Raw genomic sequence first — 18,656 nt, 5'->3', positions numbered from 1 at the left:
GTCTTGCACTCCTGACCTCAGGTGATCCACCCACCTCGGCCTTCCGAAGTGCTGGGAATACAGGCAGGAGCCACTGCACCCAGCCAATGCTGCTTATTTTGGAAGCTCACTTTTGGAGTTGTAAGAACTCCCTCCTCGCTGGGAAAAAAGTAATAAGAGGCAAATTAGAGTCTCTTGACATTAAGATCTTATATCTGATATGGATTAACAAATCTAAGAACAGTCAGAAATCAAACATTTTTACTAATTATTCATATCCATACTCCCCCTGAGGACAGCTTATATAGAACATGTTCTCCAACATGACACTGGAAAGTGCAGTTTAGTGTGAGTGGTCAAGGGAAACAGAAAGTAAGGAAAGTGGGAAAATAATTCCAAGTATTATCACCAAGTATTAATTTGTATAAAATAAACCCCACACAGTCATTTTCCACATGTATTCCACCTGTGTTGCCACTAAACTGCACCTGTGTTCTGGCTGTTATGCTGACTGAATGTACTTGGCAATCGTGAGCAAGACAGGCAGGGTGAAGATGAAGCTGACAACTAATGGAGCTTTGACCACGTGGGACTGAGGTGCCGCTGAGACTCTCATGGGTCAAAGTCCTCAATAGTAAACTCTGCCCCTGAGTTCTCCAACAGCTTCCTCTTCTGCAGACTCAAGAGCCCTGCTGAGCTGCTCCCCAGACAAGTAGCACATGTAAGCAGCTGGGACACCCCAGCAGGGAAGTTTCTGTTCGAGGCTGTACCACTGTGGGAGGAAGCTCTATAGCTTGCATGCAGTAATAAACCCCGACATCCTCAGCCTCCACCAGGCTGATTTTCAGTGTGAAATCAGTGCCTGATCCACTGCCACTGAACCTGTCTGGGACTCCAGAGGCCCGGTTGGAAGCCGCATAGATCAGGAGCTGTGGAGACTGGCCTGGCTTCTGCAGGTACCAATTTAAATAAGTGTATCCATTACTATGCAGGAGGCTTTTACTAGACCTGCAGGAGATGGAGGCCGGCTCTCCAGGGGTGACGGGCAGAGAGAGTGGAGTCTGGGTCATCACAATATCCCCACTGGATCCTGAAATTACGAGAGAGAAGTGCAAGGTTATATGCAAGCATTATGAGCAACTTTTGAGATTTGCCTTATGGTATTGATTTACGGTTAATCTTTTATTTTTACAAATTTTTATTCATATTATAAAAACAAACTTTTAAAACAAACCCTTTATTAAATAGGTACAAGTGATCCTTTACTTTTCAAGATACTATTCAGAACACTGCTTTTAGTAGGTTTCTAATCTTTCTCAGGGCAAAATATAAATTCCCTTCACTGGAGCATAGGCCATAGTCCTCCAACTCGTGGTTAGAATAAACATGGGAAGCAGTGGGGCCCCTCCCACCCCATTCTCCTCCCTCATCTCTTTCTGTCCTTACCAGGGACCCAGAGCATTAGCAGCCCCAGGAGCTGAGCACAGAGCCTCATCGTGAGAAGGTGCGCTGAGGATTCCTGATCAGTCAAGACAAGGTTGGAGCTGAGCTTTTATCTTGGACTCACAAGGGGAGGTCCTCCCTAGGGGACAGTATGCAAATCCCCTGGTGGGTGCAGTGGTGTGGAAAGAGCCACTGAGTGGGAGGTAAAGAGAGGTGGACGTGTCTCCTCTGTGAGCAATGTGATATAAAGTGTCCCTTGATCCAAAACTAATAGAGATAAAGTCTAATTTACCAGTAGCAGTGGGAAGAAGGATCTGAATTTGAAAGTTTGGATCTTGGGCAAGTAACACTTTATAGGATGTCAGGGTTTCCAAGTTTTTGCTAACTCTGAGTATGAACCTGTGTCTTCCCCTAGCCTGTATGTGGCGCAGCCACAACCATGAGACCTCAGTTCAAAAGGAGATTATGTAGGAAGAACAAGAACTGGATCCACAGTTTTAAGTCTCAGGGTCAGTAGTACTGTGGACAACATTTCCCTAGGTTTTTAGTGAAAGAGAATCACATTCAGGAATATGAATCTACCATACAGATGATCATTACAAATAAAAACCTGAGTATTATTCATTTGTCAGTGATGTACTTAATATGGAATTTAGTGGCTCCTGAATAATGGTGTGTACATGAAATCACTTCACAAAGACTGTTGCTGTCCTGAAAAGAAACAACAAAAATCCCAGGACCAATTAAAAGAATAGTTTCTAGTGCTATGTAATCTTCAATTATTTAATACAAAGTCTGATTTGCTGAGTAAAGAAAACACATACAGGGAAAAACAAAACAGGGTTCCAGGTATTATTATTCCAAAGAAAGCTTTTCCTGATTATCTTCTGGGAAATGCACTGGCATAACATATTTTAACAAAGTTGGTGAAAAGAAATTGAGTAAAAATGCTATTAGCCTTTAAATGTTGAACTTCATGGCACTAATGTGAATTGAGAATATCAAATTGTAGTGCAGAAGTAGGATTAGATCACATATCATAGTTCACTATTTAAATTTTTATTTATTATTTTCTTTCATTACTTTTGATAAATCTTATGTATTTGATTTTCTTTTTTTGAGACAGAGTCTTGCTCTTTCACTCAGGCTGGAGTGTAGTGGTGCAATCTCTGCTCACCGCAATCTGCAACCTCCGCCTCCCAGGTTCAAGTGATTCTCAGTCCTTTGGAGTTGATGAGACTATAGGCACTCTTCACCATGACCAACTAATTTTTGTATTTTTAGTAGAGATGAGGTTTTCACTTGTTGGCCAGGCTGGTCTCGAACTCTTGGCCTTAAGCAATCTGCCTGCCTTGGCGTCCCAAAGCGCTGGGGTTACAAGTGTGAGCTACTGTGCCTGGCATTGACTTCTTTTTTCTTGTGCTGCTGACCAGTTCAAATATGGTTTTTAGCCTTGAGAATGCCAAACGCCTAATTCATAATAATAGTTAAAAGAGTCAGAAACATCAAATGCTGAAAAGGAATATAAAAGAAAACACACAGAAGAAACACACAATCTAAAAGAGAACACTGTGGTCCATCTTATCACTGGTAAAATGAATTAGTATGGAAGGGTATTAAATGAATAAACAGTTCCACCAACTATCTTGTATAGAAACTTGCACTGTGGGAAAACGAATAATAGTCATAAATCTGTCAGGTTTGTTTTTACTATTGCTGGGTTTCAGAGAGTACTTCTGTTTTCTTTGAAAATTAATAACAAAGCTTTAAAAAGTTTGCCATCGGGGTTGGTTGTTTTAGCTCATAATCTGTTGCCATTACACATCTGAAAATGTAAAACCTTCGCCACATGTTCACTCATAGGTGGGTGTTGAACAATGAGAACACATGGACACAGGGAGGGCAGCATAACACACGGGGTCTGTTGGGGGTGGCTAGGAGAGGGACAGTGGCGTTGGGGGGAGGTTGGGGAAGAATAACATGGGGAGAAATGCTAGATATAGGTGACGGGCGGATGGAGGCAGCAAACCACTTTGCCATGTATGTACCTATGCAACAATCCTGCATGATCTGCACATGTATCCCATCCCAAAGTACAATTAAAAAAAAATTCAGTCATAAAAAGGCTCTGAAATTACCCTATACTAAAGGCTCTGAAATTATTATACACTATTAAACTTAAAGGATAATATTCTTAATTCTAAACAGAAATCTCTGTTTGGCAGGCCTCTGTATTTCTCTAATCTGGACCATTAGGAAGGACCGATACAGGTGGGGTTTATTGCAGTTGCATCTCACTTGCCTGATACTGTTAGTTTGGAGTCCATAAAATTGAAGGCAAGTGTATTATTTGTATAACTTGAGAAGACAGCCTCAGGAGTGGAATTGTGTCCATTATGCTGGAATCATGTTTGTGGGGTGGGGAGTGTGGTCCTGTTTATAGAGAGTTTGAGAAGTTGGGGTTTTGATCAAAGAGAAAGAGATGTCCATAGGGTGGCAGTAGCACACAGCACTGTCGTTGGGTGAAGCTTTGACAGATTTGCCCAAAGGAGTCTCACAGCAGGAGACTGTCTGGAAGCGAAGGTGTCAGGTTGCTACTCAGAAAAGTGAAGAACAAGGGAACGCCTAAGGTAAAGGAACGCTGGAGAAGGAGCTCTGTGTCTAGGGGTAGCCAGACAACAGCTTAGTGGGGAGTCTGTAGGTCAGAGAATTCCACAGTAGAGGTTTGCAATTTTCATAACCTGGTGTTTATCTTCCCTATTGCTAGCAGATGTGGGTGAGGTTTTCTGTGGTATGAAAAACAAGCATTCTCTGAATGGCTAAAAATCTTCCTTGAGTTGTTTTTGAAATGACTGGATTGGGAAACTTGATTTTGGCACAGGCCATTTAGAAATAATCTGCAGCTTAGAAACACACAACATAGGGGCAGTTCACACTGGCCATCTTTAGCTCATTTATGCAACACTGTTATGCATTCTGTAGACTTTGTTCTGCAGACTGTAGTAGTCCCAACAGGCAAACTCGCATGTTCTGGAGGAGACTGAGACATACAGAGGCCTGTTGTACACCTGGACTTCAGTGGAGGGTTTTCCTGACTAAAAGTGAGAGTTTGCCCCTGAGTAAGAATTAAGACCAAGTCATCTGCAAAGAAATGAATTTGCAGGTCCTGTGACTGAATTCCTTATTCCATACTGAAGCCGTCTGGATTATCTCACTAACTGCAAATTGTCACCCACTGGGGCATACATTCATAAATAAATATTCTGGTACACAGAGAGCTCAGGGAGTGAAACCTTCATGTATGTCTATATCTTGTGCTTCTGAGAATTTCTCGCTCTAAAAACTGGATAAAACAGGGTTGTGTATGTTTGACATGTAAGGCAATACAAAACATGTTTCTAAGTCTTCAGACCCTCTAGACCTGCAAAATCTGAATCTGTTTTCAAACGTTTGAATTATTTGTCTTTCCTTTTTCTTGGAAAAACAACAACAACAACAACAACAACAACAGAAAAAAAATCTTATAAAATGATGGGCTAAGCCGTGAGATTTAGTGCTGGATTTTTTTTTTTTTTTTGGTGCATGTTAATCTTTCTGCAGAGCCCACCTCACCAAACATTAATACAAAAATTAAAGCAATAATTCCATGCCTCTCTGAGCCTTCTGCATCTGATTAGTTCCCTCGAAACTCTCACCCTTATAGAAAGGGACTTCTGTCCTCAAAAGTAGGTCTTTATAAAACCATAGCTTGCCTGGAAGGCTATTACTTTTATTCCACCATTTGAACTTGAAAGCTGTCTTTCTGACCTTATATTAAAGCCTGGTTTCATTGAGAGGTGGAGAGTGGAGACCCCAAGAAGATTCTGGGGACTGAATTGGGAATTTGAGCCTTCTAAACTGCCGTGGAAGCTGCCTGTGATGTGAAAATTTGTATAAATATATCAAGAAGACAAAGAAACTTTTTCTTACTTTTTAATTTAGAGAAAATGATTCACCCACAGAAAAATCAAAAATATAATATGAGAATTCTGACACTTATTACTCCTCATTTTATATTAAGATCAATAAAATACTCTCATGAATTTTGAATACAGAAATGTTAAGACCTTCAAGAAAAATCAGAGACAAAATTAAATCACTTTAACTCGTAAAATCATCTTAAATTCTTTTTTAGCCTCTTCTTGTCAACTCCTATTCATAAAAATCTAAAGTTCAGGATAAGAAAGAGTCAGAGGCTGAATAAATTACCTGGTGCTCATTCCCTGTTATAACAATAATTGTACAGCCTCTATGTGGACACCTCAAAATGGTGACTCTGCCTTATGGAAGCAGCAGTTTCGCTTCACAGTAGTAAATTTCACTTTTACTGGTCCTTTCTTGGCCAGGAGTCAACAATCACCCAAAGCTCGCATGCTCTATGAAGCATCAACTGTGCTCAAATTTCAGTACTTCTAGAAATTGCTTTTTCTAAAATATATCCTAGCAAGAAGAGAATGCAGGATCAGTAATAAAGTAAAACAAATTTTAACCTCCTGGAAGCAGCCAGGACATGAAATTATGAAGTGTAACACAGGACTATAGACATGACCATGCCTCAGAAACTTACGTGACCAGGTCTTACTCATTTTTAGCATTCTTACTCTGGTCAATGAAGAACATTGTCAACCTAGAAAATGACTTTTTGTTTTGTAAAATCCTAGTAGCCCTGGGTAGAATTTAAAGCCTAATATGAGAATTTATATTATTTGCTTACCCCAGAAAATCTGATTGCATAAAAATTATCCATATTAAGCACATTAAAATGGGAAATCTATTGATCCTGTGGAAAATTATAGCAAATATGTGCAAGTTTATGATATTTCTAAATAGGTCCTTTAACAGGAGCAATATCTTTGTTTCCAGGTTGATACTAAGGTATTAAATTTCAGTAAAAGTAATTTGTTTTGGGTTCAAACTAGCTTATGATATTTGTCATTACAGTTCAGCTAATTCAGGACTTATAGAGAAAATATGACATAATGAGAAACCTGTTATTAAATTTGCCCCAATATTAATATTTGCAGAGAGACTAAGAGGCATGATTTGCAAAACCATATTCAAGAAATTACAATGTTTAATGTAATAGGCAAATTCATTAAAAAAAAAAGCAACTTTTGACCAGAACTTAAAACAGGATAAGTATACCTATTGAGAATTTGACTTATGTGCCCTACAGAGTTATTGACAGAAGCAAGAGTTGGTGCAGTAGAAGTCAGGACATCACAGTGTCTGCTTTTACACCTTCCTCATTAGACAGCCAGGCCAGAAACTGCCTCGACACAAAGAAAATTATCGGAAAATTCCCTGAGAACTCTGCAGCTGCCTGATCGTAGCATGACTATGGTTGGGAGGCTAACTTCTCCCGGCTGGTATTGTACTGCAGCTTGTATTTCTGGGTGTTCAGCTCCACAGCTGTCATCAAATGACATTAAATGGTTTCCCAAATCCGTAAGGTTACTGTAATATGTACTCCATAAATATGGAGAGAATCAGAGTTCCTGCTGATAGACGTACATATTCCATTCCATTGTGTTTCATAAGTGTCTTTAGCTTAAAAAAAATGAAGGAATCTCACAGTGGGTGGCCTTTTGGGAATCTGGAGGCAACAGATTTTACACCATGCAATACTGGTCAAACCCACCATCCAGGTGACATGGAAGTCTTCCCAGCTTTTAGTGAGACCCAGGACAGAAAAAGGATCTGTAGCAGGTCCAGCTTGCACTGCAGGCAACACTGTCGGGCCAGTGCAGACACAGATGACTTGCCAATGCTATCAACCACATTGGCAGGATGGACACTGAGAGAACACTCTGGCACCACAGCAGACTCCACAGCCATTTTAAAACATTTGCTAAAACAGATCATGCTTTGGATGACAAGATATTTCAAAGAAGTTAAATGGATTTAAATCATACAAAATAAAGTTTCAGAAACCAAAGGATATTTATTAGGAATCAATGACACAAAGCTAGCCGAAAAAAATCCAAATATTTTTAAACTATGTAACATACTAGTAAATAAAGCCTGAGACAAAGATGAAACCAAGCTGGACATTTCAAAGCAATTTGAAGTGAAAGAAAACACATATTGAAATTTGTGGGATGCAAGAAGACATTGAATTTTAACACTGAATTTATAGACATATTCATGCATTTTAGCAAATAAATTTTCAAACCAATCCCCTGAGCTGCCACCCTGACATACAAGTACAAGAAGAGCAAATTATGGTTAAAATATTTTATTCTTAAAAATGTGGGCATATGATGAGCACATGTCAAGTATTGCAGCAAGGAAATCACATCAGCCTGGAAATAAAAACCCTCATTTGCAGCTTCACAAGAGAATGTGGATGGGCAGAGTGAGTAAGTGTGTAGAGAAAACTGGAAGATAGGAAAAATGAAAATAGGAATCATATGTAATATTAATATGGGCTGTGCATGTGTGAGATCGCTGTGAGCTTTGACTTGCTCAAAAGCAAAAACCATGCAGTGCAGATAGCTTTCCATCCTCTGGAGGGTTGGTGAGAGTTGGGTCACTTGGCAAAGGGAGGAAGAATCTCCCAGAAGGTCATCAGAGGCAGGTGATGTCATGGCCCACTAGGATCCCCTCCCAGTGACATGAATGTGTGTCTCTGAAGCCATGAGGGCAGCAGGAAAATTCATGGCTGCTCCAGAGGGGACATGGTAGCCGCTCCAGGGCCTGAGTGCCCTAAGTTGAGAGAAAGGAAGAGGTTCTGGGAGGCTTCCTGGGGGCCCTGGCCCTGTTCATACAAATCTGGAGAACATCATTCTCAGCAAACTGACACAAGAACAGAAAAATGAAACACCGCATATTCTCACTCATAGGCGGGTGATGAAAAATGAGAACACATGGACACAGAAGAGTACTAAACACTGGGGTCTATTGGGGGGAAAAGGGGAGGACCAGTGGGAGGGGGAGGTGGGGAGGGATAGCCTGGGGAGAAATGCCAAATGTGAGTGAAGGGGAGAAAGCAAACAAAACACACTGCCATGTGTGTACCTATGCAACTGTATTGCATGCTCTGTACATGTACCCCCAAACCTAAAATGCAATAAAAAAAAAAAGTGGAGCTCCTTCCTACAAGTGACGTCTCATGGTCTCTTCCTCAAAGGCTCTCTAGCCATCTTCACCTGAGCCCACGTGCTGTGGACTCCATCTTTGGGTGCTGCAGTTGCTGGTGCTGCACGAAGAGACTGAGCCTCCTAGGGAGGCTGTGTTTGAAACCCTCAGACTGTGCAGGGTCCTAGCAAGTGTTATGCTTACAGGAGAAGGTGCAGCATTTCCAGGCTCCCAACTGGTGCCAGTGATGAAGAAATAAATAAAATGTTGACTGTATGTGTGTCCTTACTTATTGGCTATGTATAAAAAATATTCTGGAGACTTGTCATTTATTCTTATACACCACTTGCTATAAACGAAATTTTTACTGTATATGCGGTCTGTCTAAACTACAGATTTAATTATCTTTGCCATGGAATCCATTATCCTTAATAGAAAGTCATCTCTAATGTAACATATTTCTTTAATCTAAATCTGAATTACTTTATCCTGTTGATTGCAACATTGTTTTACTTCAGTCATACCATGCCATAGCATGTAAATGACAGGCTCATTAGTAATTCACAAATATTCCTAGAACAGTATTTTAAACTGACTCTATGGAAAGAATTTTTGTTATATCATTACTACTAGAATGGGGGAATCAGGTTTATGCCCAAGTACTGACCAGGTACAGTGAAAATAATGCATTCATTTATTGTTTGAAAATGTATTCCTGTTTATGATCAAATAGTACCAACATAGTCACTTCTAAAACTTAATTTGTGTGAAAAATGAAAGGAATCTTCATTCCCAGTTACAGCAGTATAGGACTGGAAAGGCCAAAACAACCACTGCAAAAGGTACAGGCCATTTAAAACAAAGAAATACCAAAGGAGTGGAAGCAGTGAGAAATGGATGATCTAAAATTCCAATAGTTAAAAAAAAACTTTCATTGTTAAGCTGATGCTCACTTGACTTTTCGTCCTCCTGCCATAGCTGCCAAGTTTGCCTGTGGACACAAGCTCTGAGTTGGCAGAGGCAGAGGAGCTCTCCTGGGAAAGGAGAGTCCAACTGAACCTCGGGGGTTGCACAGGACAACCTCTATACATGACCCATGCTTTCCATGGGATGTGTGTTGAGGTCTGAGTCAGAGGGCAGGGATGGAGGTTCTGGGCAAGAAGGACATAAAACTCCCACAGACAGCTTGTTCTCTGATCCCCAAGGCTACATTGAACATCCTAAATACATGTCTGAATCGTGGACACCGGTCTCCATCCCCACATTCCCACTACACCACCTACATGCTGGTGTAGGCCCTGCTGGGCCTTCTGTTCAGCATGCCAGTGCTTGTGACATCTTCAGACCTAACCAGCAGTCTCTGACAGACCTCCTCTAGGGACAGACTGGGTTTCAGAAGCTCTGCTTGGCTGTGTTGGGTTGACTAGGTATGAGTGACATGACCTGAGGTCTCTTTGCACAAGGATTTTACTATGGCTTTGGTGATTACAGATCTAAAACCCTTCTCAAAGCGTTATCTTCCCAGGAAACTTGCAGTGATGCAGGCTCCACCCAGGAAGCCAGGCAGCAGTCTTCAACTCTGTGGTTCTTCACAAGAAACATATCAGGCCTCCTGGGTCCACATCATGAACGGCCAGTTTCACCACCATCCACACCTCTACCCACCAAAAGCCAAGGGCAGTTTAATTGAAGTTGACCTCTCCTGTGTTCCCTTCATGTACCCATTCCTTCAGTCTGCCCAATCTTAAATTCTTAACATTTGGAAATAAAAACGTTCACATCATTCTGTACTTTTCCAGTTTTCTATGAGAAAAATTATATACTCTACCTCTTCCAGTATATGCTTTATATTTTTAAAAATATCTTTTGGAATTTCAAGGACTCATTTTTTTTTCTATCATGAAGAGATAATTAAGGCTAATTAAACAGTTTTAGCATTAGGATCTTTTATCTCCTATGAATTTACAAAAATCTATCTGATACTCCAAAATCAACATTTTTACTGCCTGTCCCCAGCCAGCTTCTCCTTAGGATAATTAGTATAGAATGCTGTCTCTACTATAATTTTGTGAGTGGGAGAATAGGGGAAGTAGGAAGTTAGAGAACTGGCAAAATATCAATATTAAACATTATCAAACATCATCTGAAAAATATGCCCAAAACTGCTAAGCCCGAAGATATATCCAGCATGAATTGTCACAGTCTGTGTCAATGGTCTGGCTGCTCTGCTGATTAAATTTAATTCACAAATGCACACAAGGCAGACAGTTAAGATGAGCTTTCATTCTCCTCTCCTTCCAAAGTTGCTTGTTTACTCACAGGGCCCTTGGACTCCTCATTCTCCTGCTGCTTATGACAGTCAAGGTTGTGGCAATTGGCAGGGCATAAAGGAGTGGTGCCTGAGATGTAGCTGGGGCTCTCACAGTCCAGAGTCCTCAGCTGTGAATCGTCACCTGGTTCTCCAGCATCTTCCTCTTACACAGATTCTGAGACCCTGCTGAGCTGCTCCACATGTGGGCAGCTGGGCCACCCCACAGGGAGGTTTTTGTTCAGGGCTGTGCCACTGTGGGGGGCAAGTGTGTACCTTGCATGCAGTAATACACCCCAACATCCTCAGTCTCCATTCTGCTGATTTTCAGTGTGAAATAATCTGTCCCTGTCCCACTGCCGCTGAATCTATCTGGAACCCCAGATTCCCAGGTAGAAACCTCATAAATTAGGAGCCTTGGAGACTGGCCTGGCTTCTGCAGAAACCAACTCAAGTAGGTGTTTCCATTACTGTATACGAGGCTCTGACTAGACCTGCAGGAGATGGAGGCTGGCTCTCCAGGGGTGACGGACAGGGAGAGTGGAGTCTGGGTCATCACAACGTCCCCACTGGATCCTGAAATAAATAGAATGAAGAGCAAGGTTATGTATAAACTTTATGCATCATTTTTATTATTTTTTATTTGTTGTTTATTTTAGGCGATGTATTTGTTTGCTTATATTTCAAGAATATACAATTTCAAAATAGAACTCAAGGAATCCAAGGCTCAAGGGTGTCTCCAGAAGTACCCACATTATCCCCTCTTTCATGTCAGTCTTTCCCAGAACACAGATCCTTAGCCCTTCTTGAATCTTCCTCACTCTCAGAGATCTGAACATCACAAGCCCCATCCTGGAGGACAAGATGCATATCTCCAATACATGTAAGGAACACCCATGGGAGGCAATGGGGCTCCCAGAGCTCACCGTCCTACCCCATTCTCCTCTCTCATATCCCTTCTGCCCTTACCAGGGGCCCAGAGCATTAGCAGTCCCAGGAGCTGAGCAGGGAACCACATCGTGAAAAGGTGAACTGAGCAGTCCTGATCAGTCAAGGCAAAGTTAAAGCTGATCTTTTATCTCAAACTCACAAGGGGAGATCCTCCCTATGGGACAATATGCAAATCCCCTGGTGGGTGCAGTGGGATGGAAAGAGCCAAGGGGAGAGTCATTCGTGAGCCAAATGACTTAAATATCTTCTCTGTTTGGAGGGAAACCAATAGGCATAAAATCTGTGCTGCCTATGTGGAAGAAATTTAAGTGTTTCCTTCTGTCTTCTCTAACAGATTTCTTGTTTCATAGCACTTTCTCAGATACATTTTATATTTATTGTTAATAAGGCTAAGTTTCCACAAATATTTAATAATTCTCATTTTTTGCTCATATTTGTTTAAAAGAGTTCAGATTTGGCCCTTTCAACTTTATTTAAATTGAAATAAAACACACACAAAGGACCAAAATTTTAAAAAGTGCAACTGAATAAAGTTTTACGTGTATTCTCAACCCAGATTAAATGGTAGAATACTTCAGAATCTCCAGATTCTTTCCAATGTACCTTTCAGGAAACCGCTGCTCCCACACCCCAACCAGGGAAACTGGCATTCTGACATCTGTCCAAATAGCTTGGATTTCTCTACGTGAAACCTCAGATAAATGAAAGTAAACACACTTGTTTGGCGGGTTTCTAGCTCTTTTTTTGTTTCCTTAGTACTTTTTAGGCCTTCCTTCCTTCCTAAAGATTTGAGTTACTGTCTGCTGTCATTTCTTGTGAATCTGAAGAATTTCCTATGGAATTTCTTGTGGAGAATGTCTGTAAGTAATAATTTCTCTTAATTTTTGTTTATCAAGAAATGTTTTCACTTTACCTTTATTTTGAATGCATACTTTCACTGGATGTTGAATCTTTGGTTTTGTTTTCTTTTCCAGCATTTAAATATGTCATTCCACTGTTTTCCAGCCCTCATTGGGCATGTTGAAAACTCAGCTGGTGGCTTTATCACTATATTCCTGTATATAGTCATTTTATGTTTGATGCTTTTGAGATTTTCTTCTTGTCATTGGTTCAGCCTTTTAATTATAATATGCGTAGTTATGCATAGCATTGTGTTTGTCTGAATAAGATCTATTGATTTCTTTTCTCTATAGATGAATGTGTTTCATTGCTTCTTGAAAGCTTTTGTCATCTCTCCAAATTTTTTTTTGGCCAGTTTCTCTCTGTCTTCTCCTTTGTGACTCATTGCACATTTGCTGAAGTTCTTCACATGGACTTGAGGTTTCTCTAAGGTCATGATTATTTTTCTTTAATGATTTTCTTTCTTCAGATAAGATAATTTCTTTTTAAAAAATTTATTTACTATACTTTTAGTTTTGGAGTACATTTGCAGATCATGCAGGTTTGTTACATAGGCATACACATGCCATGGTGGCGGTTTGCTGCATCCATCACCCTGTCATCCACATTAGGTATTTCTCCTAATGCTATGCCTCCCCAATCCCCCCAGCCACTGCTATTCCTTCCCTAGTCCCCCACCCCCTCCAGACCCTGCTGTGTAATGTTCCCCTCCCTGGGTCTGTGTGTTCTCATTGTTCAACACCCACTTATGAGTGAGAACATGCGGTGTTTGATTTTCTATTCTTGTGTCAGTTTGCTGAGAATGATGGTGTCCAGTTTCATCCATGTCCCTGCAAAGGTCATGAGCTCATCCTTTTTTATGGCTGCGTAGTATTTCATGGTCTATATGTGCCACATTTTCTTGATCTAGTCTATCATTGATGGGCATTTGGGTTGGTTCCAGGTCTTTGCTATTGTGAATAGTGCCTCAATAAACATGGGTCTTTATAGTAATATAATTTATAATCCTTTGGGTATATACCCAGTAATGGGATTGCTGGGTCAAATGGTATTTCTATTTCTAGATATTTGAGGAATTGCCACATTGTCTTCCACAATGGTTGAATTAATTTACACTCCCACTAACAGTGTAAAAGTGTTCCCATTTCTCCACATCCTCTCTGGCATCTGTTGTCTCTTGATTTTTTAATGATTGCCGTTCTAACTGGCATGAGGTAGTATATTAATGTGGTTTTGATTTGCACTTCTCTAATGACCAGATTGCCATTCTAACTGGCATGAGGTAGTATATTAATGTGGTTTTGACTTGCACTTCTCTAATGACCAGCGATGATGAGCTTTTTTTCATATGCTTGTTGGCTACATAAATGTCTTCTTTTGAAAAGTGCCCGTTCAAATCATTTGCTCACTTTTTAATGGGGTGTTTGTTTTTTTTTTTTCTTGTAAATTTGTTAAAGTTCACTGTAGATTCTGGATATTAACCATTTGTCAAATGGGTAGATTGCAAAATTTTTTGACATTCTATTTATTGCCAATTCACTCTATCAATAGTTTCTTTTGCTGTGCAGAAGCTCTTAGGTTTAATTAGATCTCATTTTTCTATTTTGGCTGTTGTCGCCATTGCTTTTGGTGTTTTAATCATGAAGTCTTTGCCCATGGTGTCCTGAATGGTATTGCCTAGGTTTTTTTCTATACTTTCTATGATGTTATGCCTCATGTTTAAACCTTTAATACATCTAGAGTTAATTTTTGTATAAGGTGTAAGGAAGGGATCCAGTTTCGGCTTTCTGCATATGGCTAACAATTTTCCCAACACCATTTATTAAATAGCGAATCCTTTCCCCATTGCTTGTTTTTGTCAGGTTTGTAAAAGATCAGATGGTTGTAGTTGTATGGCATTCTTTCTGAGGCCTCTGTTCTGTTCCATTGGTCTATATCTCTCTTTTAGTACCAGTATCATGCTGTTTTGAGTACAGAATCCTTGTAATATAATTTGAAGTCAGGTAGCATGATGCCTCCAACTTTTTTTTTTCTTCTTAGAATTGTCTTGGCTATGTGGGCTCTTTTTTGGTTCCATATTAATTTTAAGGTGTTTTTTTTTTCAATTCTGTGAAGAAAATCATTGGTAGTTTGATGGGATAGCATTGAATCTATAAATTACTTTGGGAAGTATGGCCACTCTCAGAATATTGATTCTTCCTAACCATGAGCATGGAATGTTTTTCAATCTGTTTGTGTCCTCTCTTATCTCCTTGAGCAATGGTTTGTAGTTATCCTTGAAGAGGTCCTTCACATCACTTGTTAGTTGTATTCCTAGGTATTTTATTCTCTTTGTAGCAATTATGAATAGGAGTTCACTCATGATTTGGCTCTCTGTTTGTCTACTTTTGGTGTATAGGAATCCTTGCAATTTTTGCAAATTGATTTTGTATCCTGAGACTTTGCTGAAGTTGCTTATCATCTTAAGCAACTTCAGCAAAGTTTTTGGAAACCAAATATGTGTGTGACTCCCTTTATGATGATGTTCATTTTATTGCAGTGGTTGAAAACCAAACCAGCAATATCTCTGAAGTGTGCCTCTAAACACATCTCAATTTATTGTATGTCTTTGGCAATTTCCAGAGAGCCACAGTGATGAGGTCTGGTGTGAGGGTACACTTGCAATCACAGTGTACCCTCACACTGTGAGGCTGGGCATGGGCTAGTCCACATAGAGGTGGCTTAATGTCTGAGTTACCAGTGCAGGGTGAGGCCCTGGGGCCTGGGTCTGGGTCAGTGCAGAGGGTGGGGTTTATGCCAAGGGGCTGGGAGGTAGCCTTGTCATAGGAGGCACAACAACGGCTCATTATTGGAAACTGCATAGAGCAGCATCTCCCTCTCTGGGATGTGCACAACTATGACTGCAGGTTACCACCCAGGCAAAAGCACCAGAGGCCCCTGTGGAGCAGGCTGCTATGATCCTCCATGAGGAACATTAAGGGACCTCCACTGGGAAAGCTGAAGGGTGGGGGATTGCCTGAGTGACTGCTGAGGTTATCAGTAGCAAAGCCTGCTGGGTCCTTCCACAGAGCAGGCCATGGGGCCCACAGTGGCATCACTTCTGGCTGATAACAATTATAAGAGTTATATCCTTCAAGATGGCTGTCACAGGAATTACCATTCTACAGTTTCCTCTAAATGTGTGATGTCTGGTTGAGGTTTCCACGGTGCCATATGCCTATCTCCCCCCACCAAGTTAATCCGAACTCTGAATCTCTCATATATTTTTTATAATTTGACTTTCCTCTTTGTAGTTAATTTCTTCTATATCTTCCCTTCTTTGTTCCTAGAGGTATCAGGGCTCTCAGGTGTGTCATCAGCTTCCAGCGATCCTTTGTGTGTGCTTATTCTTTATTATGTTGCTGTATGTTTGTAATTGAACTCCTCCGCCCACTTGGGGTAATTGTCTTCTTGGATAATTATTTAATTGCTGGCTTATGAAGGGTGAAGCCTGGTGTCTCTTACTCTGCTATCTTGCTGACATTAGCTCCCCAGGACATTATTTTGATGATGATATTTTGAACTTTGCCCTGACACTATTATGGAATAATACACACTATTTTGGAATAATACTTAGGCTTGATGAGGTGAGAATTAGAGCATTTAACAAGTAAAAGGGATATGAATTGTTTGGGCCACAGGGTTGACTGATGCCAATATATCCTTCAAGATGGTTGTCACAGGACCTACCATTCTACAGGATCCTCTAAAAGTGTGATCTCTGGTTGAGGTTTCCAGGATGCCATATGCTTATCTCCTTCCACCAAGTTAATCAGAATTCTGAATCTCATATTCTTTATAATTTGACTTTCCTCTCTGTAGTTAATTTCTTCTATATGTATTCATCAAATAATATTTTTAATTTATTTGTTTAAAATTCTATAGGAAAGAATTCATACAAATAAAATGTAATTTATGAATCTTTGTCTTTGTGCCTAGTGCTTTGTGTGTCTTCTTTAAGAAATATATTTCTGCATTGTTTGTGGTATATGTTTTTATGCTCTTTTCTAAAAGCTTTATTATTTTGCCTATATATTTTAGTTTATGATTCTTATAGAGTTGATATTTGCATAATGTAGTGGTGAAATGTAGAGATCAGAATTCATTTTGATGTAATATAAATATCTTATTGATCCAATACAGTTTAATTATTCTATATTTTTCAACTGATTACCGCTCTGGTCTGAATGTCTGTCTCACCCAAAATTCATGTTAACCCTATGCAAAAGTATTAGAAAGTGGAGCCTTTGGGAGCTGATTACTCAAGAGGGGTTTACCCCTGTGAATAGGATGAATGCCCAATGAAAGTGGCTTCACACAGTTTGTCTATTTTGCCCTTCCTCCTCCACCACACGAGGACACAGCCACAAGGCACCATCTTGGGATCCAGAGCAGCCCTCATGGGACACCAAGATTGCCAATGCCATGACCTTGGATTCGCCAGCCTTCCCAGTTTCTCAGAACTGTGAGAAAGTACATGTCTCTTGTTTTAAATTACCTGACCAGTATATTTTTGTCTTTCAGCATGAATTATCTAAGACAATTGTGGTAATATTTTTATTGTAAATTGGGTGAATACGTATGTGAGCATGTGTATTTAGATTATCTAACCCATTGCACAGGGTTATCATTCTCACTCTTCACCAACACAAAATACTTAAATTTTTGTTATTTGTAACAATGAGACCAGGTTCCAGGACTCTGGGAGGCTCAGTTCACTCTCCAGTAGGCTGTGTTCTTCCAGGCCCTTGGTCTCTCACTCTCCCAAGAATGGGGAAGAGGACCCCATCAGACGCAGTGCACTTGTAAGTAAATGTCAGACCCAAAAGAGTTTTGCAGAAAGTGATTTATTTAGGCAGAGAGAGAAGAAAAGGAGAAAGAAACAGAAAGAGAAAGAGTAGCTTCCACGAGGTTGGAGAAAGGGATCCAGACATGGAGTCCACTCAGATGTGGGAGACAGGAACTTTTAACCTGGGAAGAATTCCCACCCCACTTAATTTTCCTGACCTATGAAAGGAGTTCCTTTAAACTTCCTCTGGAGTGGTTGATCTTTGATTCTTTCCTGCACGTGTGAAAGTTTAAACAAAGACCTCTACTTCCCCAATTGGAGGGGAGGTATGGTGCTGCGAAGTTCTTGCCTTTGAAACTACGCCCCCTTGTGGACCCGGGAAGAGAATACATTCCCTCAGTCCCCCCTCTGAAGAGGAAAGTCCAACTTCTGTTTGGACATGGGGCGTCGGTCGCTCTTTAGCTACTTCCTGCTGAAATGGGGTGTAGAAGGGGCCCTATGGTTGAGGTTTCCTCCAGAGGGGAGTCTTTCAGGGGTTCAGGTTGATCCTGAGGTCCACGATAGAGCTCATGATCCAAGGACATCTGGGGTTCCAGTTGCAGGATTATACATGACCTTATGGTTCTAGAAGAAACGAATGCGACAGGGAGGTTAAAGATGAAAAGCCCAGAGGCCAAAAAATATCAAATGATTATAAACAGGCCTAGGAGAGGATATAATGAGAACAGCCAGTTGTTAAACAAGCTCCACAATACTATTTCTTGAAGGTTTTTAGCCCTGTGTTCAATTGATTCCTGAGTTCTTTAACTTTGTTTACAACAACACGTAATTGCTTTGCAAAAGAGCAGCATTTCTTCCTAGAAACAGACAGGCTCCCTCTCTCTCTGTTGTTAGCAGATTTAGGGCCCTTTAACTTTGAAGAGCTGCAGCGGCTAAAGAGTTGAGCTGTTTTGCAGAGTGAGCTGCCTTTGCAGAGCGAATTAGCAGCCTTTTAATGTTATTAATTAACCCCTGAGATAGCTTATAATAACTGAATAGAGGTAGTAAATTTTCTAATGTCAGCACCAAGTTTTCCTATTATTTTGACCACCCTCCATTAAAGAAATAATTGGAGTTTGAGAGATAGCA

At 40.4% G+C, this 18,656-nt stretch overlaps 1 long non-coding RNA gene and 1 gene segment (V, D, J or C); one reads left to right on the top strand and one right to left on the bottom strand.

Moving 5' to 3' along the window:
• Window positions 1-643: 643 nt before the first annotated feature.
• On the top strand, window positions 644-2,042 carry LOC118147436 (uncharacterized). The gene is made up of 2 exons (XR_008476520.2): window positions 644-935; window positions 1,429-2,042. It is a non-coding gene; the product is annotated as an uncharacterized LOC118147436 (long non-coding RNA).
• LOC118142815 (immunoglobulin kappa variable 2-28-like) lies at window positions 648-1,504 on the bottom strand. The segment is given in 2 exon segments: window positions 648-1,069; window positions 1,426-1,504. Coding segments are annotated over 2 exon segments (459 nt in total).
• Window positions 2,043-18,656: the final 16,614 nt, after the last annotated feature.

The sequence above is a fragment of the Callithrix jacchus genome, chromosome 14, assembly GCF_049354715.1.
Source record: "Callithrix jacchus isolate 240 chromosome 14, calJac240_pri, whole genome shotgun sequence".
Lineage (NCBI taxonomy): Eukaryota > Metazoa > Chordata > Mammalia > Primates > Cebidae > Callithrix > Callithrix jacchus.
The sequence above is the reverse complement of the archived record's forward strand: the minus strand, read 5'-3'. Positions and strand labels throughout refer to the sequence as shown.